General features: G+C 48.3%; 1 protein-coding gene across 5 annotated transcripts in view; it reads right to left on the bottom strand.

Moving 5' to 3' along the window:
• DLG3 (discs large MAGUK scaffold protein 3) overlaps positions 1 to 25,910 on the bottom strand; it is a 180,083-nt gene that overhangs the window by 128,453 nt on the left and 25,720 nt on the right. For 3 of the 5 annotated variants that reach the window (XM_077825799.1, XM_077825800.1, XM_077825801.1), the window contains one exon: positions 21,143 to 21,301. In XM_077825799.1, the coding sequence (XP_077681925.1) occupies positions 21,143 to 21,301 (159 nt within the window). Of the gene's footprint in view, positions 1 to 13,115; positions 13,507 to 21,142; positions 21,302 to 25,910 lie in introns of those variants that run through there. The other 2 variants (XM_077825804.1, XM_077825805.1) reach the window with 1 other exon arrangement.

Raw genomic sequence — 25,910 nt, 5'->3', positions numbered from 1 at the left:
ATTCGCAACTCACTGCATGTGGGTTGTTCAGCTGAGACCTTCACAACCAAGATGCTGTCTGCTCTGCAAGGACATTAAAGAGCCCAGGCTGTGGGAGAAGCAGACAAACGGGATCAAGGCTAGTATGACATGAGTCGGGGGCGCACATGACAAGAGCTGGAAAAGGCAAGAACAATAAATGTTAAATGCTGAGTCTGGGTTTCCCCACAACCACCAAGGAGTAATTCATGTGGGGCTAAGTACACGGAGGGACAATAATAACTGGACACCTCAGGTAACTGGTTGCATGCAGCACCCCAAGTGCTTCTGCCAAACCGATTACTCCTCCCCAAGCCAAAAACACCTTCATTATATGGGACAATTCCGGACGTGTTACCCACAGCCATTGGGCCAATTCCTACAGCTTTTACTCCCAGAATCAACAGGTGAGGCTCTGCACTAAGCACCCACAGTTCATTTTTGTGACCAAAAATAAGGCAAACCAAATGCACGCTGCAGTTGTGATGACGGTGGGAGTGGGATTGTTGCATTATTCTCTTTGCTGCGGGGCCCAGCTGCAGACTCCACAAACAGAGTCCAAGTCCCCCCTCTGTAACAGTCACTTGCTAGGGGCTCTATTTTTTGCTACAATATCATGAGACCCCCCCGGGCCCCATTCCCTAGGATCCCAGGACAGGGGCTCCTGCTACAATCCTTTATCTAAAACTTTTTTTTTTTTTTAAAGAAACCAACAACAAGAAAGGAAACCCTAGGAACTACCCTGCAGAGAAATTCCCTCTTCCAGCTATCTGGACAGAGTCCTTCCCTGGGGCCAGTCTGATTCCCTAGGCTCTTTTCCACAGCAGGTCAGCAAGTTATGTGCTCCCTGAGGGGTTCATTGGTAGAGTAACTAGAGACCCCTGCCAAGTCAATCCAATTGTTTAACCCCTGTGGATGCTGAATACCTCACTGCAACGGATACAGGGGTAGTAGGTTTTCTCTCCAGAAACCTGTTGGAGGCAGGGTGCTACCACCAGAGAAGGGATCTTTCACCCCACATGGCTACTAAACCTTGTCACATTGCACAGAAGCCATAAAAAACCCTCATGGATGGTTACAGTTTGCCATGAGGGCAGGCTCTGTCCGCAGGTCTGGAGTGAGCTTGCAGGGCTAGGAGATTGCTGCCTATTCTGAGACCCCCCTTCCTAAGGGGGAGTGTCATGGCAATACCTAACTGGAAGGTGGGGAGATAAAAACATGGCGTGGACCTTTCCTCAGAATTTCCTGGGGCTTGCATGGTTATTATTATTAGCTAAAGTAAAAAGAAAAGGAGTACTTGTGGCACCTTAGAGACTAACCAATTTATTTGAGCATAAGCTTTCGTGAGCTACAGCTCACTTCATCACTCACGAAAGCTTATGCTCAAATAAATTGGTTAGTCTCTAAGGTGCCACAAATACTCCTTTTCTTTTTGCGAATACTGACTAACACGGCTGTTACTCTGAAACCTATTAGATAAAGTGTCTTTCTACCCTGAAGAAGGACTGCGAATGAAATCATGGGATTCTACACTTAGCATCTCACCTGGACACCGAATAAAATGCTCAATTTACAAGTCAAATGACATTTTTTTCTGACTGCCAGCGCCACAAGCACCCCCAGGGCTCTCAGAATCAGGCTGGATTTTTCCTTCCTCCTTCTCAGTAATAAAGGTTCTGCAGGACAAATGTTGCCTTCAATGATACCTGTGTGAACCTACTGGCTTCCAGTGAAGTTGCACAAGTGTAACTGATGAGAACTTAGTAAGAAGGAGAACTCTGTTACTTCAAAAGCTTCTCTCTGTCACAAGTGGCATTTGGGCCAGTGAAAGATGTTACTCACGCACCTTGTCTCTCAGAGCTTAGGAAGCAAGTCTGTTGACGACAGACAAGCAGGAACAGAACTTGGCCCCCCTCCTGTACTGGCACTGGCTCTGTAGTGCCAACAGAAAGGAAAAGGGAATATTAATTTTTCTCACTAAAGCCAGCAGCATCTCTGCTACCAACATATGTGGGCATGAGAAAACAACTCTGCATTGATCTGGTACTAGTTAATATCTTCATTAATGACTGATAATGGAGTGGAGAGTATGCATATGCAATCTGCAGAGGACACCAGGCTGGGAGGAGTTGCAGGCAGTTTGGAGGACAGGATTGGAATTCAAAACAACCTGGACAATTTGGAGAAATGGTCTGAGTTCAACAAGATGAAATTCATAAACATGTAAAATACGTCACTTGATAAATCAAATGCACAACTACACAATGGGGGATAATTGGCCAAGTGGTAATACTGCTGAAAAGGGTCTGCGGGTGACAGTGGATCACAAATTGAATGAGTCAACAATGTGATGCAGCTGTGAAAAAAAGCTAATATCCTGTGTTGATTAACAGGAGTGTTGTTTGTAAGAGACAGGAGATAGCTGTCCTGCTCTGCTTGGCACTGGTGAGGCCTCAGCTGGAGTTCTGTGTCCAATTCTGGGCACTGCAGTCTAGGAAAGTGTGGACAAACTGAAGAAAGTCCAGAGAAGAACTACAAAAATGATAAAAAGTTAAAGAAAACCTGAGGAAAGATTTAAAAACTGGGTAAGTTCAGTTTTGGGGTCCCTTCCAGCCCGACACTGCTATGGTTGTATGTGCCATGGGAGCAGCTTTGATAACTAAGGAGCCCAGTTTTACATATTCACATTTCAGAACAGACCTGCACTTTAAGCACCAAGACACACGGATAAAACAAGCCCTTATTCCAAAAGGGTGACATTAACATGATATTATCACGAGTCTCGTGATATTTGGTGTTTTTCTTAAAGGCCCAGTGCCTTGGGTCATAATTACATGAGAATCTCAATTTCATTAAAAAAAAAAAAGGGAAGTTTTCAGGCCTCACTGCAGAGAAAAGCTTGAACACACGACCCAAGTGCAGCCTCAAGGCTCAAAAGCCAGAAAACAAAGAAAAAGATCTATTTTTAAGATCTTGTGATTTTGAAACAAATCTCAAGATTTTTTGGTCCTGACTGTTGATTTTTGAATTGGTGATGCTTCCCCATTTCCTTTCACCCATTCCTCTCTAGTCCCATGCAGGTATCAGACACGTTCACACATTCAGCCTTAGCAGGAATTGCCAACAGAAGTAACAAGGGGGCTTTGAATACATAGAAAATATTGTGACAAACAGCTGCTAATTTTCAGACTTTAGAAACCGTCCAAGTTCCCCTCCCAAACTCGGAATGATTAAGTCACCAAAGTCCCTTATTTTATCTCCTCCTACCAGACCAGCCAGTTCTTTCAACCAAAGCAAGCAACTCCCTCTGGAACACATCAGTGCTATTCCCAAGTCAACAAGATCACCTAAGAGCCAGGTGCCTGACCCCAAACCCACTGAAATCAAGAGAAAGATTCACTGATCTCAGTGGGCTTTGTGCAGGCTCCGTGGGATTTGCCCCCTGGTCCCAGTGCCTGAGTTACACTGCCACTCAGGAGCATTCCCCAACCAGACTATGCTGGGCTCACAGGAACTGAGCTCTGCTGCAAAGCCACCCTAAAGGGAAAGAAATACCAAATGGGCAGAGTCCCCTTTAAGGTCTTCCTGCCTACAGCAAAATCTCCCATTTCCAAGCAAGAGCTCCCACAGGTCAGTGTGAGAGCAGCTTCCAATTAGGATCTGTGTGGAGTTGCAATCCACAACTGGTTTCATGGGGTTTAACTATTGCTGCCTTAATTCCCATTGGCAGATTCCTGGGCCTGGGCCTGCCGAGTGTGCTCAGCACGACCAAGCCTGAGACCTGTTTGCTTTCTGGACTGACAGGGCATGGAAGCAGGCAGGCGCAGAGCATACCCAGCCTCTGAGGAGGGGGCAACTTCTGCCAGCTGCTCTAGAAGCCTGGATGACAAAGGAATCTCCTCTGACCCTCCTCCACAGAAGGGAGGTTGCAGCTTGTAGGGCCCTGAGGGAGGAGCGGAGCGGTCTGCAGATAAGAGAAAAACAGGTAAAGGCTCCCTGTACAGCACAAAAGGAGAACAGGATATGGAAGCTGCCAACTTGCACACCAAGGGACCCTCCTGTGATGTGCTGAGCGCCTTCACCTCCCACTCAAGCTATCGGGAATGGAAAGTGCTCAGCACACTGCAGAATAAGGCCTACCTCCCACCCAAGGCGATTTGAAATAGTCATGACACAAAAAACCTCAAGAGAATCTGGGTTTAAAACCAAAACACCAGCTGAGCCTTAATGATCACCGGGCAGGGCTTGTGTCATCATCACATCCCAGCCCAGAAAATATCCCTGCTGAGACAGGGAACAAGACCTCTGAACAGGCCAGACTGGAAAGGTGACTGGATAACCAGAAACCCTGGGTGCTGCTGGACTGATTGAAATACATTGCTCATTATTTGCCGCCACTTTTCCCAGCCCCTCAGCCTCGTGAAATTCTGGTTATGTTTGTCCCTGCAGCAGGTAATAAACTATCTGGAGTTCAGAGTAACAGCCGTGTTAGTCTGTATTCGCAAAAAGAAAAGGAGTACTTGTGGCACCTTAGAGACTAACCAATTTATTTGAGCATAAGCTTTCGTGAACTACAGCTCACTTCATCGGATGCTCATGCTCAAATAAATTGGTTAGTCTCTAAGGTGCCACAGGTACTCCTTTTCTATCTGGAGTTCATTCACTAAGAATCTTCCAAGCGATTCTGTTTAATGGACTAAGTCTCCTTACTGGATTGGAACTACATAAAGTGCGGCCACTGGGAGCCTAGGGGACCCAGCAGGAGGTACCCGGATCCAGAGACACCCCAAGAGGAAGGGAGGGTCAGGAGTCTCATGTTTCACAGACTGGGGTGGAAAGTTAGGATGTTCCTTCAGCTACCCTCCCCTTTTCTGTCCCCTTTAAAGAAGGCAGTAATGCAGGAAATTTCTGAATGGCTGCCCCCTCCTTCAGCCTGCCTGCTAGTTTCTCAGCCAATCAAGTGGCATGCTGAAGCTGCAGCAGCCAGTTTACTTGTCTCTCTTAAAGGTACGCTGTTCTTATCAGCCATTTCAGTTCCTCTGTCCTCAAAAACAAGGACAGATGGGTTGTTTAGTGTAACAGAAAAAACACAGAATTTATGTCCAGAGTTCTGATGTGATTCAAACACGTGCCCACCACTGAAATAAGTTTAAGGGTCCCCAGGCAGCCTAACTGAGACTAAGCTATGGATTGCTTGTGTTTAGTGTCAGTAACCAAAGGTCTCTGGAAAATAGAGAGACCTTTTACAGTGTAAATCACATTTTCTTATTCTTCTGTGCACCACCCATGCCTTGAGAAGAAGCAGAGGGTTCCCAGTCTCAGCAACAGCAAACCTTTAAACCTTCGCAAGTGTAACCACCCTCCCCATAAATTATCAGCAAGGCTTAAAAACAGGACCTTGAGCACCAAAACACACAGGCTTCTACTACCTGAAGAATAACTTAATTAGCTGGTAACAATAGCAGGCTGTTATCCTCTGCGTGGAACAGCTACCAGAAGGGAACACAATACATCCCTCACATGTTACAGAAGCACAAGAGACAGCTGCACAAATTCTCACTGCTGAAAATATTAGATCCAACTTGGGAAAATTCACCTGACATGTGGAGAATGAATAAGAAACAAACATAACACCTGAGGGAGCAAGGAGGGGTGCAGGAAAGAGCCTGCACTACTTCTGGGAAACCATGTAGCACTGTGACAAGGAGCGTTACAAGTCGTCTATGTAACTAAATGTACAGGAAATTAAATCTAAAAAGATAATTTCTTCCAACAAGCTGCAGGCCAGGAACCCAGTGCTTTCTGCCAGACTGTCAATCACTGGAATAGTTTTTTTTAGGTGCAGTGCTCTTGCCTACATACTGTACCCTCACTAGCAAAACCAGAATATTACGTGGTGTCAAAAGCATTACAGTGACTGCGTGGCAGTTGGGGACAGCACAATTTCAATTAAAAACAATCTCAACCTACATAACCCCTCAATTCTCTCTCAAGTGACCTTGGCCTTCATCCTCTCCTGCACCTCTTCCCATGTCATCATCTCCTGTTGTTTTCTTCCTCGCGTAGGCTGTGAACTGTTTGGGATAGGGAATCCACAATTCATTTCACTAATTTGTAAAAAAAATTTTCAGCCAAGACCAGGGCCTCATTGTGCTAGGCACTGTACAAACAATAAGAGCCCCAGAGAGCTTAGACACTAAACAAGACAGACAAAGAATAGGAGGGGAAACTGAGGCACACAGCAGCAAAGCTACTTGCCTGAGTTTACAACTCCGGTGTCCCTCATTCTAGTCCTCTGCCCTCTTGACAGGGCTACAATGCCTCTGATAACCCTGTTGGCTCCTTTTTCGTTGCTTTACGAAGTGCCATTCACGTCTACGGTTCTATGTAATTAATAGCTGTTGGTGAGATTGTCAAAAATACCCAAGTGATTTAGGGGCATAGTCCAATTGTCCTTAATGAGACTCAGAGTAGCAGCTGTGTTAATCTGTATCCGCAAAAAGAAAAGGAGGACTTGCGGCACCTTAGAGACTAAAATTTATTTGAGCATAAGCTTTCGTGAGCTACAGCTTTTTTCCACTGAATGCATCTGATGAAGTGAGCTGTAGCTCATGAAAGCTTATGCTCAAATAAATTTGTTAGTCTCTAAGGTGCCGCAAGTCCTCCTTTTTTCCTTAATGGGACTGTGATCCTAAATCACTTAGTGCAATTCTGGGCACCTGAAAACTGAAAAGATATTTACAAATTAACAAATCAAAGAAAATCCACAACAATAATCAGGAAGCTGGAGGGACTAGTTTTACGGAGAGGATTAAAAGAGCGAAATCTGTCTGTCTTAGACATGAAATGACTGCAGAGATGGGAACTTGGTAACATTCTGCATATATTTAAATGATGTATACACAACCCTTCCTGTGGTATTTACCACACAAATGCCTCCTGCCATCCAATCCATCAAGAGGCTGTCCATGCTCCTCCCTGCCCTAAGCAGGCACAGATGAAAACGGAGGAGTTTATCTACACTGGGATTTTTTCACCAGTGCAGCGCACTGATGTAGCTATTTGGGTACAAACACCAGTATAAACACACAATGTAGACGTGCTGGACCAGTGCAAGTCACTTTTTTCAGTGCAAATGCGTTGCACTGAAAGTCTGCATCAGTGCATCTACATCATTGCTAACAACCCCAGTGAAGACATGACCTAAGGAAAAAGTTTTAGGAAAGAAAAATGCTCTTCGAAAGACGAATCAAAGAGTCATTTGAATTTATGGGAGAGTCAAGGCCATTTCCAAACCTGCACTCACCCATCTCTCTCATTCGCCTTCAGGCAGGTTCCTCTAAGATACGCCTACAAAGCCAGGGATAAGGATCTCAGCACGGCTCAACACTGATCCTCCAAACCCTAGACTAAATGCCTTTGTAAGCAGTTATTCTAGCTGCTCCGTTTAGAATAGCACTGTTACTCCCTCTGCAGCTAGCATCCTGGTTTCAGTGCGGCCCAGCTCCATTACAGTGCAGAGAGGTCCTCCCCTGCTCCACCACCCCAGACACAAAGCAGCTGGGCTGCCAGGCTCTGCCTTCAGGGTTGGGTTGCTCTTTTGCAAATGGAGTTTGCTCTGCAGTGACACACCCAGGAGATTTGCCCTTCCACGCCCGAGATCTTAGGGAGATTGTAGACAGAAGCATGGAACCGCCCCTCCATTTGGGTAGGGGAGAGGGTGCAGCTGCAAGCAGACAGTTTTCTGCTCTGGACACTCTGGTAAAGGAATTTTGTTCCACAACATAAAGAACAACCACGTAACACCAAGTAATTGCCCACTTTGCACACAAGACCAGGCCTGGCTAGGCTGGGGAGCTCTGGACTGAGGGGTTTGGAGAGAGACCAGGACTGGAATAGGAAAGGGTTGGGGGGAGGGTTGCAGGACACAACAGAGGTGTTATCAGAGCTGTGAGGGAGAGCCCAGGTGTAGAACAGCAAAAGGACAGCAAGTCTGGGCAGAGGGACAGCAGAGCTGTCTGGTCAGTCCCAGGCCCTTCATTTTAACACCAACTGAAACGTACAGAATTTCCACAGCCTCCCGAACAATCCCTGGTTTCCTGCCCAGCTGCACCAGGCAAAGGCGGAACATGACCGCACCGTGACGCTGTGTGGGAACAGCAGGGTGAGGGGCAGAGAGATGCATGATGCGCTGCTGTAGCTGAATGTGCAAACAAAGCACAGGCTGCAGTTGGTACAAAAATGGGGTTACCTGCCTCCTCCACAGCTTAGGCCACTGTGAAAACAACCAACCTGTCAGCCAGTCCCCGCCCTGGCCCCGAGTCCACCAGTGATGCCAGCTCAAGTCCTTGATCCTCACAAGAGATCCACTTCCTGGACACTACGGTGCTAATAAGCGATGGTCACATAAACACCAAGCTATATCAGAAACCTACTGACCGCTATTCCTACCTACATGCCTCCAGCTGTCACCCAGACCACACCACACGATCCATTGACTACAGCCAAGCTCTACCATACAACCGCATTTGCTCCAACCCCTCAGACAGAGGCAAACACCTACAAGATCTCTATTCAAGCGTTCTTACAACTACAATACCCACCTGCTGAAGTGAAAAAAAAAGAAATAGATTGACAGAGCCAGAAGAGTATCCAGAAGTCACCTACTACAGGGCAGGCCCAACAAAGAAAACAACAGAACGCCACTAGCCATCACCTTCAGCCCCCAACTAAAACCTCTCCAACACATCAAGGATCTACAACCTATCCTGAAGGACGACCCATCACTCACAGATCTTGGGAGACAGGCCAGTCCTTGCTTACAGATAGCCCCCCAACCCGAAGCAAATGCTCACCAGCAACCACACAACAAAAACACAAACCCAGGAACCTATCCTTGCAACAAAGCCCATTGCCAACTGTGTCCACATATCTATTCAGGGGCCACCATCATAGGGCCTAATCACATCAGCCACACTATCAGAGGCTCGTTCACTTGCCTATCTACCAATGCCCCACTTCCATGTACACTGGCCAAACTGGACAGTCTCTACGTAAAAGACTAAATGGACACAAATCAGACGTCAAGAATTATAACATTCAAAAACTAGTTGGAGAACACTTCAGTCTGTTAGGTCTGTAATCGAGTGACCAGAAAGTGGCAATTCAACAAAAAAACCTTCAAAAAACAGACTCCAACAAGAGACTGCTGAATTGGAATTAATTTGCGAACTGGACACCATTACATTAGGCTTGAATAAAGACTGGGAGTGGATGGGTCATTACACAAAGTAAAACTATTTCCCCATGTTTATTCCCACCCCCACTGTTCCTCAAACGTTCTTGTCAACTGCTGGAAATGGCCCACCTTGATTATCACTACAAAAGGTTCTCTTCCCCCCCACTCTCCTGCTGGTAATAACTCACCTTAAGTGATCACTCTCGTTACAGCGTGTATGGTAACACCCACTGTTTCATGTTCTCTATGTAAGTAAATCTCCCCACTGTATTTTCCACTGAATGCATCCGATGAAGTGAGCTGTAGCTCACAAAGGCTTATGCTCAAATAAATTGGTTAGTCTCTAAGGTGCCACAAGTCCTCCTTTTCTTTTTGTGAATACAGACTAACACGGCTGCTACTCTGAAATCTTCAGAGCAGTTACTGGATTAATTCCCAGATACATTAAGGGGTGAATGTGGACAGATGAGCCACCTGACAGCCATGTTGCTCTGGGACAGCACACAACTCAGCGCCCAGCATGGAGCACTGGGGAGCTGGACGCAGCGTTCCAGACCCAAGGGAAGTGGCTTCAGAGAGACCCTCCAGAGGAGACGGGATGAATCCAGAGTCTGGCCGTCCTCAGGGACCGCTGAGAAACCTGCCACTTCGAATAGGCCTTTCCACCACTGGCATACCCCCCTGCCCCCAACACTGACACCCTCTCCTGCCCCTCTCCCTGACACCCCCTCTTGCCCCTCACTTCCCCTCCCTCTTAACCCTGACACACCTTTTCTACATGTCTCCCCTACCACAAGATAAAATAAACCCCCAAACCAACAAAATTAGATTTGAAACAAACAAATGAACTAACCAACCAACGAATAAATAACCCTTCCTCAGGCCGTGTTTTTATACTTGGAAATGGAGAAGTGCCAGAGAATCCAAGAAGTCCACTAGGGACTTCGCTATCGCTGTGGATTTACACGGATGGTGCTCAGATACTGCGGTGATGGGCAGCAGTGGGTGATTACATTAATCTACTGACTTTCTCCTCTACTGAAGCCGTTTACACGTCTCCGTTGCCTCCTTGTTCATCCCTGGGGTAGGAAGAGTGAGAGCCTCGAGTAAAACTGGAGCCATTCAACCCCAAAACATCCAGGGAAGTGAGAGTTCACACAGACACATTCAGTGCTGAAATCCCCTCTAACAGCAGCATCCTCTGGACACAGGCAGATTAGACATCCAGACTGGTTTCAGTTGTTATATGAAGCAGTTTGAATAATTCACTCAGACCAGAGCTTGCACCAAAGACAGAATATTTGCTTGAACCCCAACTGTTCTGGCTTCTGCACTTGTGCGCTCTACTGAAAAACACAAAATTGCTGAAGAGCTTCTAAATTCCAGCGACTGACACTGATCGACCCCAGCAAGAGCGGCTATCAACGCCCCTGGGCAGTGGGTCACAGCTTTCTTTCTCGTCCTCGTCAGTGATAGGCAATAGCTGCTCAGCATTTCTAAAAATAACCATGAGGGAACAGGGAGGACTTCACTCTCCCTCGGTGCTCCGGGTGCCTCTCTGCTCACCTCTTTATCATTAGCAATTCCTAGGTACTTTGATGTCACAAGGCTGGTGCTGGCACTGATCAGCTGACAGCCTCCAAATAAGGCAGCAGGAAGTTCATTCTGCAATGACAGCTTCAGCATGGCCAAGGGCAGGAGCCATCCTTTGACAAGACTAGGCATCTCACTCAGAGGGGAAATGCACGAACAGCAGAGCACATGCCACACAGCCATGCAGTGATGCATTGTGGGGTTTGTATTCTTTGCCAGCAGCCTGACTGGACTTTTACATGAATCGGGGCCTTTCTGTAGCAAAAGACTTTATTCATGGGTATTAAAATCTCAGAAGCAGGGACCTTGGGCCCTTGTTTGGTTAGCAAGCAGCTGCTTCATGTTCACTTGCTTATTCCTTCTCTGTTTTGTTCCAGGGGGCCAGAAAAATTGGGATTTCTATTCCCTCCCATCACCTCGCATGAGCTACGTATTCAAAGCTGCAGGATGGATGTTGGAGTTATACAACTGCCATTTCTGTAGAGCATGACAGGTCAGAACGCCTAACTGTTTGCAGGCCAGACCGGAGCCCCCCAGTAGTTTGATCTTGGGAGTACGTGTCTCTGACTCTTGAGAGCCACGATGACAACAACAGCCCACAACCGTGTGGCTTGCACCCACTCCTGCCCCAGGAGCAAGCTTCGTGTAGGACCTTTAACTGTTTGAGTGCGGAGAAATCACAGTGTGGGGAAAATTGCTCAAATACAAGAGGCAATAAAGACAAGGAGTTACCAGCACTGCCGCACAACTCAGCTTCTTTCTTTAAATTCCCTTTAAATGCCCCTCAGGTTCCCGTTTTCAGCTCTGGAACTGAGCCCTGTCACTCTGAGCAGGGTGGGATGAGAGAGGCTGGCTGCACAGTGAGACGCTCCAGGCCCCTAGGGGTTGAGTTCACTGCCCCAGCAACACACATGGACTAGCCGGCCTGAGGATGGATGCGTGACATGGGACCAGTGAACTGAAGCTAAGAGGTTTGCCTGCTAATACAGAGTGACGCATGAATGCCCCCGCCCACACGCGCTGCTATTCCCCATGGCCTCTCACTACCAACGGAGCTGCACACCTGGCTTTGCTTTCTACTTAAAGACACCTCAGGAGGAACATTAGTGTATCTGTCCCCAGTACCAATCAGGGTACCTAAGTGCTGGCTCTAGGGAGGGGAAGAGACACATGGAGGCAAGTCCCCGACTAGGAGAAGGGGTTTTCCGTGATTTATGAGACCATCAGAGCGTCTCCTGCCTCACTCTCACACAGCCACGTGCACTGGACTGAACACCATAATACACCACAGCCAGCGACTGCTCCCAGGGGGCCGAGGCGATATGCAGTTACACACTCCGCGCCCGATTCCTAGCACACAGTTTGCTTTTACAGCAATTTCCCCACTGTTTTGCACCCGATAAAATACTAGCCAGTTCTGAAAGGGGGACAGTTTGCCCTCAGCTCTGCTGACACAGGGAAAACTGCTCCTGCCATTACCCCTGCTGGGCCCAGAGCAAGCTACTGCGTAACTCCCAGGTCTGTGCTGTACATTCAGCAATGCCCTTGCTCGCCCACATACTGTCAATAAGGCAGGATCTCCACACACGGATGTTTCCTATTTATAGGCTGCATATAGAAATCAGCAGATGTTACAGCCACCCAACCCAAACTGGGCAGGCTGACAAAACCCTGCAATTTCGGAGCACTCAGGAAATGTGCTCTCTGAAATAGTCTCTGTGTCCCTCTTGTTAAGACGGGCTGTTGCTCACACTAAGGACAGTCCTAGCGTGGTAGCTGCACATATCTAGGAAATCAAACTGCCTGGAAGGGCTGGAGCCAACACCTCACTGAAGGTATGCTCAGAGCAGAGGCCTGTGGGAGGGGATGGACCACACCGGCAGGCCCACAGAGAGGAGGTGCGAGTCGGATCAGAGTCACGTGGGAAACAGATGTGCAGTGGGGGGAGAGCACCGTTTGCCTGGTGGTGCCAAGCACCGGCTCATCAGCGTTATTGTTCCGGTTTAATTTTGTCTCCACAGCTGCCTGCATTCTGCTCCCTGGATAGGAGCGGGGAAAGAGCAGCATTTAGGAAGGGATGAAACATCAGTACAGGCCCAACTCAGAGCAAAAATGGTCTTGAGTAGGACTGAAGCCTGGGGAGCCAATATGCTTGCAGCAGTACAGCCCCCCTGTGGATGTGGTTACACTGGGAGAACAGCATTTATCCCGCCATCCCTTATTCCTGTCAAGCGAGGGGACTTAAGTGTGACAGGGTGTGACTCACCACTGCGGCACCTCCTACTGGCTGTCCTGGGAATTAGCTCTGCACCCTCTTCTGGTGGCGTCTCGCCCACCATCACCTCTGCTCCTGGACCCAAGTCACTCCCAGGACAGCAGCATCCTCTTCATGACACTGCCCTCTGGCTGCGCCACACTCCCTGGTCTCCCCTTCTGGGAGACCTGCAATCTCCACCAAGCCACTTCCCTCAGTGGCAACTGCAGTCCGTTGTCCCGTGGCCGCTTGCCATGCAGCTCCAGCACCCTCCTCTGCCCTTACCTCAGGGCCTCAGCCTGCAGGCCCTAGCAGCCAGGAGCTCTGCCTAGGTCCCCAGTCCCTGCTTGCAGCATTGAATTGCCCCAGGTGCTAGGGCTTCTGCCCCCGGCTAGGAGCCTGGGCTTCTCCCCTCAAGTTCCAGACACTACTGACCTCTGCTCTGACTACAGCCTTTCTTATATGGGCTTGCCAGGCCATGATTGGCTGCTCCTCTCAGCCCCTTTCTAATTGGCTGCCTCTGGTACAGCCTCCCTAGAGCTGCTTTTAACTCTTTTTCTGCCAGTGAGGGGCAGCTGCCCCCTCACACTAAGTGATACCTGTATAAGGCACCTTGCTGCTGGTATAACTGCATCCACATGAGGGGCTGTCCTGACATAACAACTTTGGTAAGAAGCCACACCTGTAACCAGTCAGGTCAGTCCCAAAAGCATGTGTAGACTAGGCTTTTGCAAGGCGGACAGGGTAAGTTAGGTTTGCACATATCCAGCTGGCAGTTTGAGACAGCAGGAGTGTGCATGAATCTGTTGGTTCCCTGGATCCCAAACCCACCCCTCCTAGGAACACGGGCCCCCGACATGGGGATGGCTGGCAAAACGTCTAGGGCTGCTCCTGGCTGTGTCCCCTGGTCGGCAGCACTGTGCTCTCTGGCTACCACCACACTAGTCTCCTTTAGACAGCTCTGTCATTCTCCAGCAAGGCTCCAGCTTCTCCTTTCTAGGCACGGATGCCAGAGTCACACACAAGTCTGTCTCCATGGCCTTGCTCTGTGGATCAGCCTCAGCGCCAAAGGATCTGATCCAGCCCCATACAGAGCTGCAGCTCCTCAGTAACACCCACTTTTCTCCTGGTAACCTCAATGTATGGTTCATAAGATAAGACAGGATGTAGCTGAAGGCAGAAAACAGTACGTCCATTTCCTGCACAGCAGCCTGCCCTGCAGAGAAGCCCAACGCAAACTTTTTCTGTGTGGGGGGCAGAGACCTTGTGGGGTCCCGTCTCCTCATCCTGAGACAGTGGCAGCTCCTCATCAGCCCCTCCCCACACAGCCTGGGCAGGATGGGTCACAGACGTTCTCGGGGGAATTATCGCTGGGGCTGGCACAAGACGAGGCTCTGGAAGTGAGTGGGGCAGAGGCAGCCGTCTCTCACATGGCAGGGCCCAGGGCTACGCCTCAGCCCTACACACCGGGTTCCCGTTATCAGTCCCCTGGGACCCGTCAATCTGCAGCTGCCCCTGCTGTGGTGAGAAGCATCCCCAGCAGCTCAGCCAGGTGAGAGCAGGGGCTGGCAGGGCAGCACAGGCCTCAGCCTGCATATGGGAGAAGACACTGTGTGGGGTGTGAGCAGCTGCCCCTCCGAAAGGATCGCCAAGGGCCTGCTGAATCGCTCTCGTGGGGCATTCTGCTCCCCTCGGGTGGATGCAGATATGAGCCCTCCTAGGCCCCAGCAACTCCCCCCTTCAGAAGCTGCAGCGGCTCTTTTAGTGGCCCCCCTCATTTTAGGACAGAGCAAACTAACCATCTAGCTCTCAGACTTCCTCCTCCGCACTCTCAGTGGGCTTCTCTGAAAGGCAGCAGGAGATCCTGAGCTCTGGGATCCCAGCAGGGTCCTCAGTTGCAGATGAGGCAGCTCTCAGCATCTCCAGCTCCAGCAAGTCTGACAACCAGCTCTCTCCCCCAGGGTGAATTTCACTCCCTCGTCCTCCTGCTGCCCAGTCCCTCCACAGACTGAGATCCAGCTGGAGTGACTCATTACTCCTCTTCACTCTTACTAACAGGAGCAGTTTCCCTTGCTCCCTGTCCCTTCCACCTCTGCAGTGGAGGAGGCGGCAGCGTGGCTCAGGCACTGGGAATGCAAGAATCATCCAGAACGAGCCCAAAGCAGATGGGAGACTTTCACCTCTAAGTCCCTGCTTCACATTCAGCTACAGTCTGCAGTCACCAAAGGGTTGGTTTGTTGTTTACTACCCAGCAAGGGGCTCCTGCATCCAGTGAGCTGGTAGGTCTCTCGTTCCAGGTGGAACAAGATGTTCCACATCAGCGCTTGCCCCTTTATCGGTAGCCTCAGCAGAGCCCCAGGCAGACTGAATTCCACCTTTCCTAGAGGCAGCTCCTTTAGAGTAGGATTGAGGAATAGTGGTGAAGGGCTGGGCAAGTGGAAAGCCTGTACTGCCAGTGGCGAATGTCCTGGCGGAATAAATTCAGGGCTTCAGACTCCAGGACTGGCAATCGAAAACTGAAATGTAAATGTAAAGCAGATTCCTATATTACACACACCAGTCCTAATCCAACGCCCAGCATATGGTTCTTTTCTACAGAGAAGGGCCCACCGGTTAGCCTGGGAAGCGGTGACTCTGATCGGGGCTTGGGGCATAGTGGACAATGAACTTAACATGAGCCCCCATTGCAATGAGGTGGCTAAGAGAGCTACTGTGGCTAAGAGAGCCTCAGACGTGTAAGCAAGTAAATACTGAGTAACAGCGGGGAGGTGCTAATACCACTGCAGATGGCATTAGTGAGGCCATTAGTGCAGATTGTCCCCAGTTCTGGTGTCTACACATCAAAATGATGCTGAAAAACTGGAAAGGTCAGAAAAAAATGACAAGAAAGAATTCTGGGCTGAAAAACCTCCCTTGGAGTGAGAGACTAAAGAAGCTCAAAAAGAAAAGGAGTACTTGTGGCACCTTAGAGACTAACCAGTTTATTTGAGCATGAGCTTTCGTGAGCTACAGCTCACTTCATCAGATACATACCGTGGAAACTGCAGCAGACTTTATATATACACAGAGAATATGAAACAATACCTCCTCCCACCCCACTGTCCTGCTGGTAATAGCTTATCTAAAGTAATCGTCAGGTTAGGTCAGGTTAGGAAATGGCCTAACCTGACGATTACTTTAGATAAGCTATTACCAGCAGGACAGTGGGGTGGGAGGAGGTATTGTTTCATATTCTCTGTGTATATATAAAGTCTGCTGCAGTTTCCACGGTATGTATCTGATGAAGTGAGCTGTAGCTCACGAAAGCTCATGCTCAAATAAACTGGTTAGTCTCTAAGGTGCCACAAGTACTCCTTTTCTTTTTGCGAATACAGACTAACACGGCTGTTACTCTGAAACCTGTAAAGAAGCTCAGTCCATTTTGTTTAACAAAGAAAGAGCTAAGAAAGGGATTGATCATAGTCTATAAATATCAACATGGGGAGAAGATTTCTGATAGCTGAGGGCTCTTTAATTGCACGAACAAAGGCAGAACAAGATGTAATGGCTGGAGCACATTTTTAACAGAGAGGTAATTAACCATTGGAACAACTTCCCGAGGGAGGGGTGGATTGAAGTGTTTAAATTAAGATGGACTGTCTCGTTTGAAAGATCTGCTCTAGCTCAGCCAGAAGTTACGGGCTTGAGGCAGGAATCACTTGGTGAAATTCTACGGCTTGCGCAATGCATGAGATCAGATGACTGGTCCCTTCTGACCTTGCGCGCTATGAATCTCTAACGGATTCCTCGTCAGTCAGCAGGCTGGCAGGACTTTGCCTCCCCAAAGATTTCTTTGTCTAATTGATATTTGAAACTGATGGAAAACAAGAGTGAATTAGTCAATTGCCAGGAGATGATCCAGGGAGAGTTACTGCTCTCCTCTCTGCAGGCTCCTTCGCCAGCATCCTCGTCCATTGCCTGAGGGGTGCTATTAATGAGCCATCTGCAGGGATTACACTGGATCATTCGTAGCAGACAGACTCAGAGGGGGAAGTGACACAGAAGTGTTGGGGAGGGGACAAGAGGAACCAGAATAGGACAGTGGCTGACAGGATGGAAAATGGGGGATGCAAAAAAGAGGCTAACCAATTTATTTGAGCATAAGGTTTCGTGAGCTACAGCTCACTTCATCGCATGCATCCGATGAAGTGAGCTGTAGCTCACGAAAGCTTATGCTCAAATAAATTGGTTAGTCTCTAAGGTGCCACAAGTCTTCCTTTTCTTTTTGCGAATACAGACTAACACAGCTGCTACTCTGAAACCTGCAAAAAAGAGGGGATCAGAAAATCCAGGCTGCATGAGGAGTAGAAAACAACTCTACAGCATTGCCAGGACCTCCTCCGCTCCTCACACCGCAACTTCATCCACAAACACTGACTGAGCTAGAACGGAGACTCTCCAAAGTTTCCAGCAGGAGAAATTCTGTTATTGCTTAGGCTCGAGAAGGCCTTGTGGTACTTTATAAATAGAAAGACCATGTTTATGTCCTGCAGGACTTCCAGCCTAGCACTAGTTCCCTTCCTCCTCCCCACATCCCGGTGTCCCCTGGCCAGCATTCTGCTCCAGTGCCCTGCAGGAATCATGCTATGCTAACCCCATGCCTCCACCGCTCAAGGGCATGTACGTTACCTCTCCCGCTGAAGTACCTATGAAAGACTTGGTATGGACTCCCCCACAATAAAGTATAAACCAGACTAATACTTGCAAGCAAGGTCCATGTGAGAATCCCAGACGGCATGGTTTGCTGACAGATTATACAACAGTCACACACGGAAGACTCCTAGGACACACCAGCTGTTGACAAGAAGTGACAGACATAGTTCCCCTTATTCCCTCTCACTCCCCAGGGGTCTAGCTACTGTTTTGTAATAGATATTGGAGACAGTTTGGTGCTGCCCATGCTGGCACCCAAACAATTTTCAACCCCAGTGGAGAGAACAAAATAATAACCATTTTGGGTCTCACCTAGGGTCCATCTAGTCCAGTATCCTGTCTGACAGTTATACAAGATGATCTGACTCCCACAATACATCTCCTAATCCCTTACAATTAGAGACTGGTTTATACCCGGAACCATGAGGTTTAACAACTCTTCCAAAATGTGTTTGTATTAACTACAACAATTCTGGATATTCTGGAGATCCATATAAATGTCCCATCCTTTCTGAATCTTGTTAAATTCTTGACCGCAATGACATCCTGTGACAATGAGTTCCACGGTTTAATTACACGTTGTGTGAAAAAGTATTCCCTTTGATTTGTTTTGAATTTGCTACCTTAAAATTTCACTGAATGTTCCCTTGTTCTTTTGTTATGAGACAGGGAGATCAGAAGCTCCCAGTCTATCTTCTCCGGACCAGTCATTTCAGATACTTTTATCATGTCCCCTCTTATCTGTCTCCCTTCTAAGTAAACAATCCCAGTCTTTTCAATCTCTCCTCACACAAAAGCTTTTCTAGGCTCTTCGTCATTCTCGTCTTCCTCCTCTGAACTCCGCTCTAATTTGGCAAAATCCTTTTGAGAGGGGGTGACCAGTACTGCCCACTGTGTTCTAGGTGAGGCCGTACTATTGATGGACATAAAGGCATTATAATATTTTCCATATTATTCTCTAGGCATCTTGACGTTTTATTTGCTTTCTTTGACCACCACTCCACACTGAGCAGAGATCTTCACTGAGCTGTCTACAGTGATGCCCAGGTCCCCTTCCTTAGTGGATACAGTTAATGTAGATGCCTGTAAGGTGTAAGAATAGTTTTAAAATTTCCCTCCAATGTGCATTACTGTGTATTTATCGACAACGAACTCCATCAGCCATAGGGTTGCCCATTCACCTAGCTTAGATGGGTCCCTCTGAGGATCTCTACCATCCTATCTGGACTTAACTAACCTAAATTAGAGAGACCAGGAGATTCATGGTTGACTCCCACTTTCAGTGGATAATTTTCTTAGTGAAGGCATGTTTTCCTCTGCTTTTATTGGCTCTGCTTATAGTGAAGACAATAAGAAGAGAAAACTGATGTGGATTCCGTGTCCATGTAGAGCGAACGGAGAGTAAAATCTCTGGAGGGAGCAAAACCTGAAGTGGATTTCTGTTCCCATCTGTAATCACTACCCTCGGCTCCTTCCTCAGATCGACATAGTGACTCTCTCAGTCTTCTTAGGGACACAACTGTGAACCTAGACAGGTGCTTTACCTACCCGCCTAGATGTTTATAAAGCAACCACTCCAGAGGTAACCAGATGCTAGGAGATCACACTGTAGATTATGAGCTAACAAGCTGCCCAAAAAAATGGACTTGGAAAGACACATCCCCAGTTTACCGGCTATGAACTTCTGAAGAGAGGCAAGGTGGGTGAGGTAATGTCTTTCATTGGACCAATTTGTTTTGGTGAAAGAGACAAGCTTTTGAGCTTCCACAGAGTTCTTCTTCAGGTCTCAAAACCTTGCCTCATTCACCAACAGAAGTTGGTCCAGTAAAAGACATTACCTCACCCACCTTGACTCTCTCATATCCTGTGACCAACACGGCTACAACACCACTGCAATAAACTTGTGATGGCAGATACATGAATCTAGAGGCTTGTCTACACACAGGTTTAACTATCATATGGGTTTGAAACCAATACAGTGACAGCAGTGCAACATGAAGTGAAACAGCAGCCACTAGCCGATGCACATGTGCAGACTGGCTGCTTGGGTTGCTAGGCTGCATTTGTATCTCCATTTTTTGACCGACTCTACTCACCTCAGTCACTCTAATCCACGGGAAATGGCATCACGTGTTTTCTCTTATTAATGCCTAAAACTAGGTTAAATTCTCAGCCATCATGTTCTAGTAGAGTAGCGACTGAGAAAACCAAACCAAACCAAACCAAACCATTTACTCAGTGTGCAGTGCGAATCCTTGGCATGCACAGCTATGAAAGATGCAAGAGTCAAACATCTGGTGACCTGAACTCTGGACTTCACTGTTTTTAAAGTTCAGTGGAAAACTGGAATACTGCATATGTGTGGGGAAGGATTTTCAGCTTCTTTATTTCTACCTCATATTTCTCTCTGTCACAGAGGACTGACCCCACGAGAGGCTGGAGTTTTTAAAACAACCTGGTCTTTGGTGTTAGCCAGGCACAAGAAAAGGCATCTGCTACATTTCTTATATCTGCTCTTCCCCATTCCCAGATGCCTCTAAAACACCCATATGGAAACGTACCGAACTTTGCCAAAGAATCGCTCTCAGCCCAGAGGATAATTCATTTGAAAAGGCATCAAGAATGGAAGTGCCTTCCCAGCCCTTACACACGATTTGCTATGGAGACACTATAACGGCACTGAAGTCACACTCCCAGCTCTTGGGCAGACTCCCAGGAAGTTGCCTTCGAGAGCTGGAGTCCATAGGGATCCTGGGATGGACTCAGGCTCAGCTGAATCGCATGAAAGAAACAGAAGTCTTAGTTTTCCCAGTAAAAATCTGGAGTCAGCATCGTTTTGTGGTGAGTCTGTAAACATCAATTCTACAGGAAAAGAAGACGTGGGGAGCCATGGGGTCCCAGCACCCTCTCATGCCCTTCCCCATTATGTCGTTCTACCCCTTGTGCCCACAGGACTGCATACGAGAAACAGATGTGCTGGTCCAGTGAGAAGCATCGCAGCCAGGAGGGGAAGGCAAGCAGCACATAAGAACAGACAAACTATCCAGCAGGAAGAGAAGAACCAGCACTGGGTTTTTATGTCTGTTTGGAATGGGCTCTGGCTGCAGCCCTGGGAAGCAGAGAACTGGAACTGGATTTCTACACACTTCTGCATGGTGGCTCTGCTCTATCTGGTGCAGTCCTAAACCAGCTGAAAGGTGCTTTACCCTGCAGTCCAGGCTCCCCCTTTTCTTAGAGCTTGTCTACACTTTTTGTTTTGCTGCTTTAACTCTACCAGCCTGGTTAAACGCCTTGCGCCCACACGCAGTTCCACCAATGAAAAGTCCCTGTGCAACCTGGAGACTCACCTTAGGTAGGGTGCTGTGGGCATGAACCACCAGGCAGCAAACACTGGCTGGCGACTCCAGCCTGCTCTCAGTCACTTTCACCAGCTGTGGCTGCTGCCCCAGCATGCTGCTTCCCGTGGCCCCTTGCACCAGTCTCTGCTCACAATCCAGAGGAGTGTCCTGCAATTAAACACAGAGATGGGTGGGACAGAGCCAAGGAAAGCAAAGGAAAACACGGGAGAGGCCAAAAGGTGGCTGTAGAGGAGCCCAGATCCCACAGCGAGGGGTGCATCAGACAAGCCGAGAAGGATAAAAAGCATCTCTCTTAGCTGAGTGAGCCGGGCCAATGGAAGCGAGCCTCGCTCGTCAGCCGTCTTACCACAGCCAAAAAGTAGCTGGAGGAGAGGAACCAGGGTGGGGCTGCACTAATCCTACAGCCACGCTGAGGGTGAGGTTCCTAGAAGGGGCCACGTCCCCATCCCCCCCGCGGTTATGCCCGTGCTGCTGGTGAGAATTCACTGGTCCCTTGCAGGCACGTAAGAGGATCCTTCCTAGGCTCTCTCCTGGTCCCAGTGCCAGGGTTGGCCAGCTTATGTCTGTGCACCATTGCCCCCTGCTGGACTGGTTGAGTAGTGCACCACAAACTAGGGTACCCCTTTGGCTGAGAGAAAGGGAGTTCTGAGTGCATCCGACGAAGTGAGCTGTAGCTCACGAAAGCTTAGGCTCAAATAAATGGGTTAGTCTCTAAGGTGCCACAAGTCCTCCTTTTCTTTTTGCGGATACAGACTAACACGGCTGCTACTCTGAAACCTTTGGTTGAGAGAATGCAATTCTATGCCGCTCATCAGAGTAGAAGCTTGTGGCTTTGGCACTGTTCAGTTTCAGACACTTCCTTCTGATGCCATTGTATTCCTACAGACCCATGCCCCCCCGCAACACTGACAGTCCAGTGCCAGCAGCCCAGTGCTAAGGGTTCTCAGTGAGAGATGCTACTCAGGGATCCCTGGGGTTCTCCGTCCCAGACATCCCCCGTGGGGCTCTGTCCTCTGCCAACACACAAATACCCAGGTTACTGCTGTCCTGAACTTGAGGAACTGGTGTTAGGCAGAGCTGCATTGGCATGGAAAGGGAGAAACTGCCCATCCAAGTGAGTGCGAGAGACTGTGCTATAGGCCCCTGAAACCTGCACAAAAGGGACTATTCTCCACTGAGTTCAGTGACACACTAGGATTGCTACAGACTCGCTCAGTATCTCTTCCACAGACCTCGCCAGTGAGACAAAACCCTCAGGTCTCCCTTAATAAGCTCAGGAGGCTATAGCTACTCCTTCTGCATTTGCTGTGCAGGCCATGGGCTCACATACCTGCCTCTGCAAGCCAGAGAGAAGGCTGTATGCACAGAGATGGGGAACGGGAAGGCATGGAGTGGGGCCAGGAAGCACAGCTCACACGAGTACAGGCTGTTGCACTTGGGAAAAGAAGGACTGGAAACTGAGCCTGTCTCCACCAGCATGAGAGACCCAGGGTCCCTGGATGGAGGAGAGAGGACGCAGGAGCCTGCAGGCAGGAGTGAAGTGAAGGTGCCTACTATCAAGTGAGAAAAATCAGCTCTGACTGGCTGCTCTACCATCCCACAAGCCTAGCCAGTCTGGGGGGACAGGCAAGAGGCTGGTGCTCACACCTAGGGCTCCTGACTGGAAGAACAGAGCACAGCTCTTGGGGGAGGGATTACTGCTCTCTGTGATTTGTATTCTAGCCCCACTGTGACAGGTGCTGTATGCATATGCAGTAACTGTAGCCAAAAGGCCAGCCTTCCTCCTTCTCAAAGAGAATTACACGGGGAACTGGCTTCCTGCATGTTGTCCCAGCCTGGGGCCATATAACAGGGCAGGCTGACCGGCCTGGCACAGCCTGCTGGCATCACAGCGTCTCGCTTCCCAGGAAAACACCCTCTGGCTTCGGCGCGCGGCGGGAGAGGAAGGTGCCTTTTCTGCCCCCTGGTGGCCAAGTTTTGAATAGGTTAAAAATTAACTCTCAAGGACAGATGAGCTACCTCATGCATTTATAGACTCTTGGAAATGCCGGAAACGGTCCCTTGGAGGTCATATTCCACCCTGGTGAGATTCAGAGCGTAGCAAGGATTAACTCTTTCCTGTCTATCGGCGTCTTCAGTGCAGAACAGTGGACACAGGCTCCATAGGAAGGGGGGATTCCTCAGCAGCTACAGGAAGTCCCCCTAGCCTCTTCTAGACTGGGCGGGAGCCACGGTTTGGTTCTGTTTGCCAGCACTTAACTCTTTAATAGTAAGGCTACTTCAAACATAAAGCAAACATATGTTTGAGGAAACAAAGCACGAGCTGCAGGAGAGATTTTAAGCTTTTGGAAAATTTGAAGCAGAGCAGGATGGGAGAGAACGGAGGGCTGAGGAGGCGCAGACATAAGGGGACTTTAAAAGATCTCTGCTATCCCATTCTCCAGCCCTGCTACCCATACAACAAACAACTACGGAAAGAAAGTACATGCAGCTGTCCCCTCCCTTCGAACACTCAACCGAGAATGTTTACAATCCTGCCTATCTGAGGAAGTTCAACTCAGTGGGGCCCAGAGGCGTAACAGGCCTCGTGGTCTTAACACTCGAGCAAGCACTTGCTGCCAGCTAAGATGCTACTGTAAACACTCCTCCCACTCTACTGCTCCGGGCCTGGTTTAGCTTTCCCATTTGCTTCCACATGCCTTTGCTGATGATCAAAGCTTCTCAGAGCTAGGTGGATTGGCTCATTCCCAGCTGCTGTACCCCACACGGTCCAGCTGCTGACCAGGTGTAAGGCTGCTAAGATCTAAAGGGTCTCTGGAGCAGCGTTTCTTAATCACAGGGCCATGACTAGACCTGGGCAAAAAAATTTCAGCGAATGGCAAATCTGCCGAAAAATGCATTTTTCAGGGCACCAAAGTTAGTTGTGACTTCCGGTAGAATTCAGCAAATGGTTTCAGATTAAAAAAAAAAGCTGAAAATCGTTTTATTATTTCAAAATGAAATGTGCCCACTTTTTGTGGCAGACCCAGTGTTTCATTTTAAAAGTCAGTTAATTGAAAAAGCCAGATGGAAACGCACCTGAACAGGGTTTGCCCAGAATATTTTTGCGGCAGAGGGAGAGGCCTGTTTTGGTGGGAAAAAGCCCAACAAAAGCCAGTTTGGGTTTGAACCAATCACTTTTTTTTCAGATTTTTCAGCTCAGCCCTCAAAGCAAAAAGTCCACGACTTGCTGCTTGAGTCCAGGCCCCCACAGATGCCACCAAAGGCCGTTGGGGCGGGTATGTCTGAGGCACGGACTTTTTTTGCAAACCAAAGCAGGGCACATTTTGCACACCCTTCTGTTTCAGGATTCTAGTCTCTGTCAGTCCCTTGAAACATGCACACAAATACATGACTTAGGCTGAGCGTTGATACATGCTCTACCCTTACTCAAAAGGAAATGGGGGGGCTACAGAAATGTTTGACTTGAAATAAGGGGTTGCCAACCTGAAAAGGTTGAGAAATGCTGCTCCAGAAAACACCTCACAGAAAGTTAAAGCATTCCTGTGTCCACTACAGGTTTCTTTGCATTGCTGTCTATCCTTCCTACCTCTCAAGTGTATTTCATTTAAAGGGACATCACTTCTTTCAGCCCTGAAGTTCTCTATACTCCACACTGATCTGGAGTTCCCTCACTGGCATAACTGAAAATTATGTAAATCTGAAATGCAGAATCATTAAGCTAAAAGATTTTAATCCTTAAATCATTAAACTCGTAGAAAGAATTATTTAATTAAAGGGAGGATTCCTGCAGCATTTTATGTTTTCAGTATGATTAAATTTTTTGTGTCCCTAATTTTGTGTCTGTCACACATTGTGTCCCATATTTAGGCCATGGCAGTTTGAGAAGCATAATCCACAGTAATGAACTCTTGGGGGTGAATGGATGGGTGGCTGGGTTCTCTCGCTCAGAGTCCTGGACTCCAGAGTTTGAATCTGGAAAAGGGGGAGCAGATTTTACCTCTGTACATGGTATTGGTGAGACCACTACTGGAATACTGTGTACATTTCTGGTGTCCACACTTTCTTAGAGAGGGTGCAGAAAAGATCCACAAAAATTATTCGAGGGCTGGAGAAAATGCCCAACAATGAGATTTAACAAGCCCATCAAAAAGAAAACAGAGAGATGATTTGTTTACAGTGGGATGTGTGACTGGGTGTCCAAGGCATTTTGTCCCCCACCGGAGGCCCTAGTCTTGGCACACCCCAGCCTAAGAAGGTGTCCTTTTGGAGAACAAGAGCAGCAAATTTAGACTTCAAAGAACTGCCTAGAGAGGCCACCCAGCTGCTGGAGCCGGCAGAAGCCAATCAGGGCCCAGCAGACAAAATCAAAGGTCTGGCTGCAGCTGGGAAGGACAGGAAGGGTTTCCCGAGTCTTAACCCAAGAAACCCAAATTGATCAGGGGCCTAACTCTGGCTGCACCTTGTTGGCTGAACCTGTTTTATAATATGATGCAATTTAAAGCCCAGGTGGCCATCTTAAGGATGAATTTATTGCTATAAGATGAAGGTGAGCGCTCTTTGCAAGATGCCCTACTGGCTTAGGCAAGCTGTGATAGGGAGCAAATATGGGGTGCTAATGGGCTCTTTAATCTAGCAGAGAAAGAAAGAACAAGAACCAGTGTTAGGAAGCTGAAGCCAGACAAGTTCAAATTAGAAATACGGGACACATTTTTAACCGTGACGGTGATTAACCATTTGAACAAACTGTTAAGGG

This window comes from Eretmochelys imbricata, chromosome 9 (genome assembly GCF_965152235.1).
Source record: "Eretmochelys imbricata isolate rEreImb1 chromosome 9, rEreImb1.hap1, whole genome shotgun sequence".
In the NCBI taxonomy this organism is placed as follows: domain Eukaryota; kingdom Metazoa; phylum Chordata; order Testudines; family Cheloniidae; genus Eretmochelys; species Eretmochelys imbricata.
Note: the sequence above shows the minus strand (reverse complement) of the source record. Positions and strands in the feature narration are given on the sequence as shown.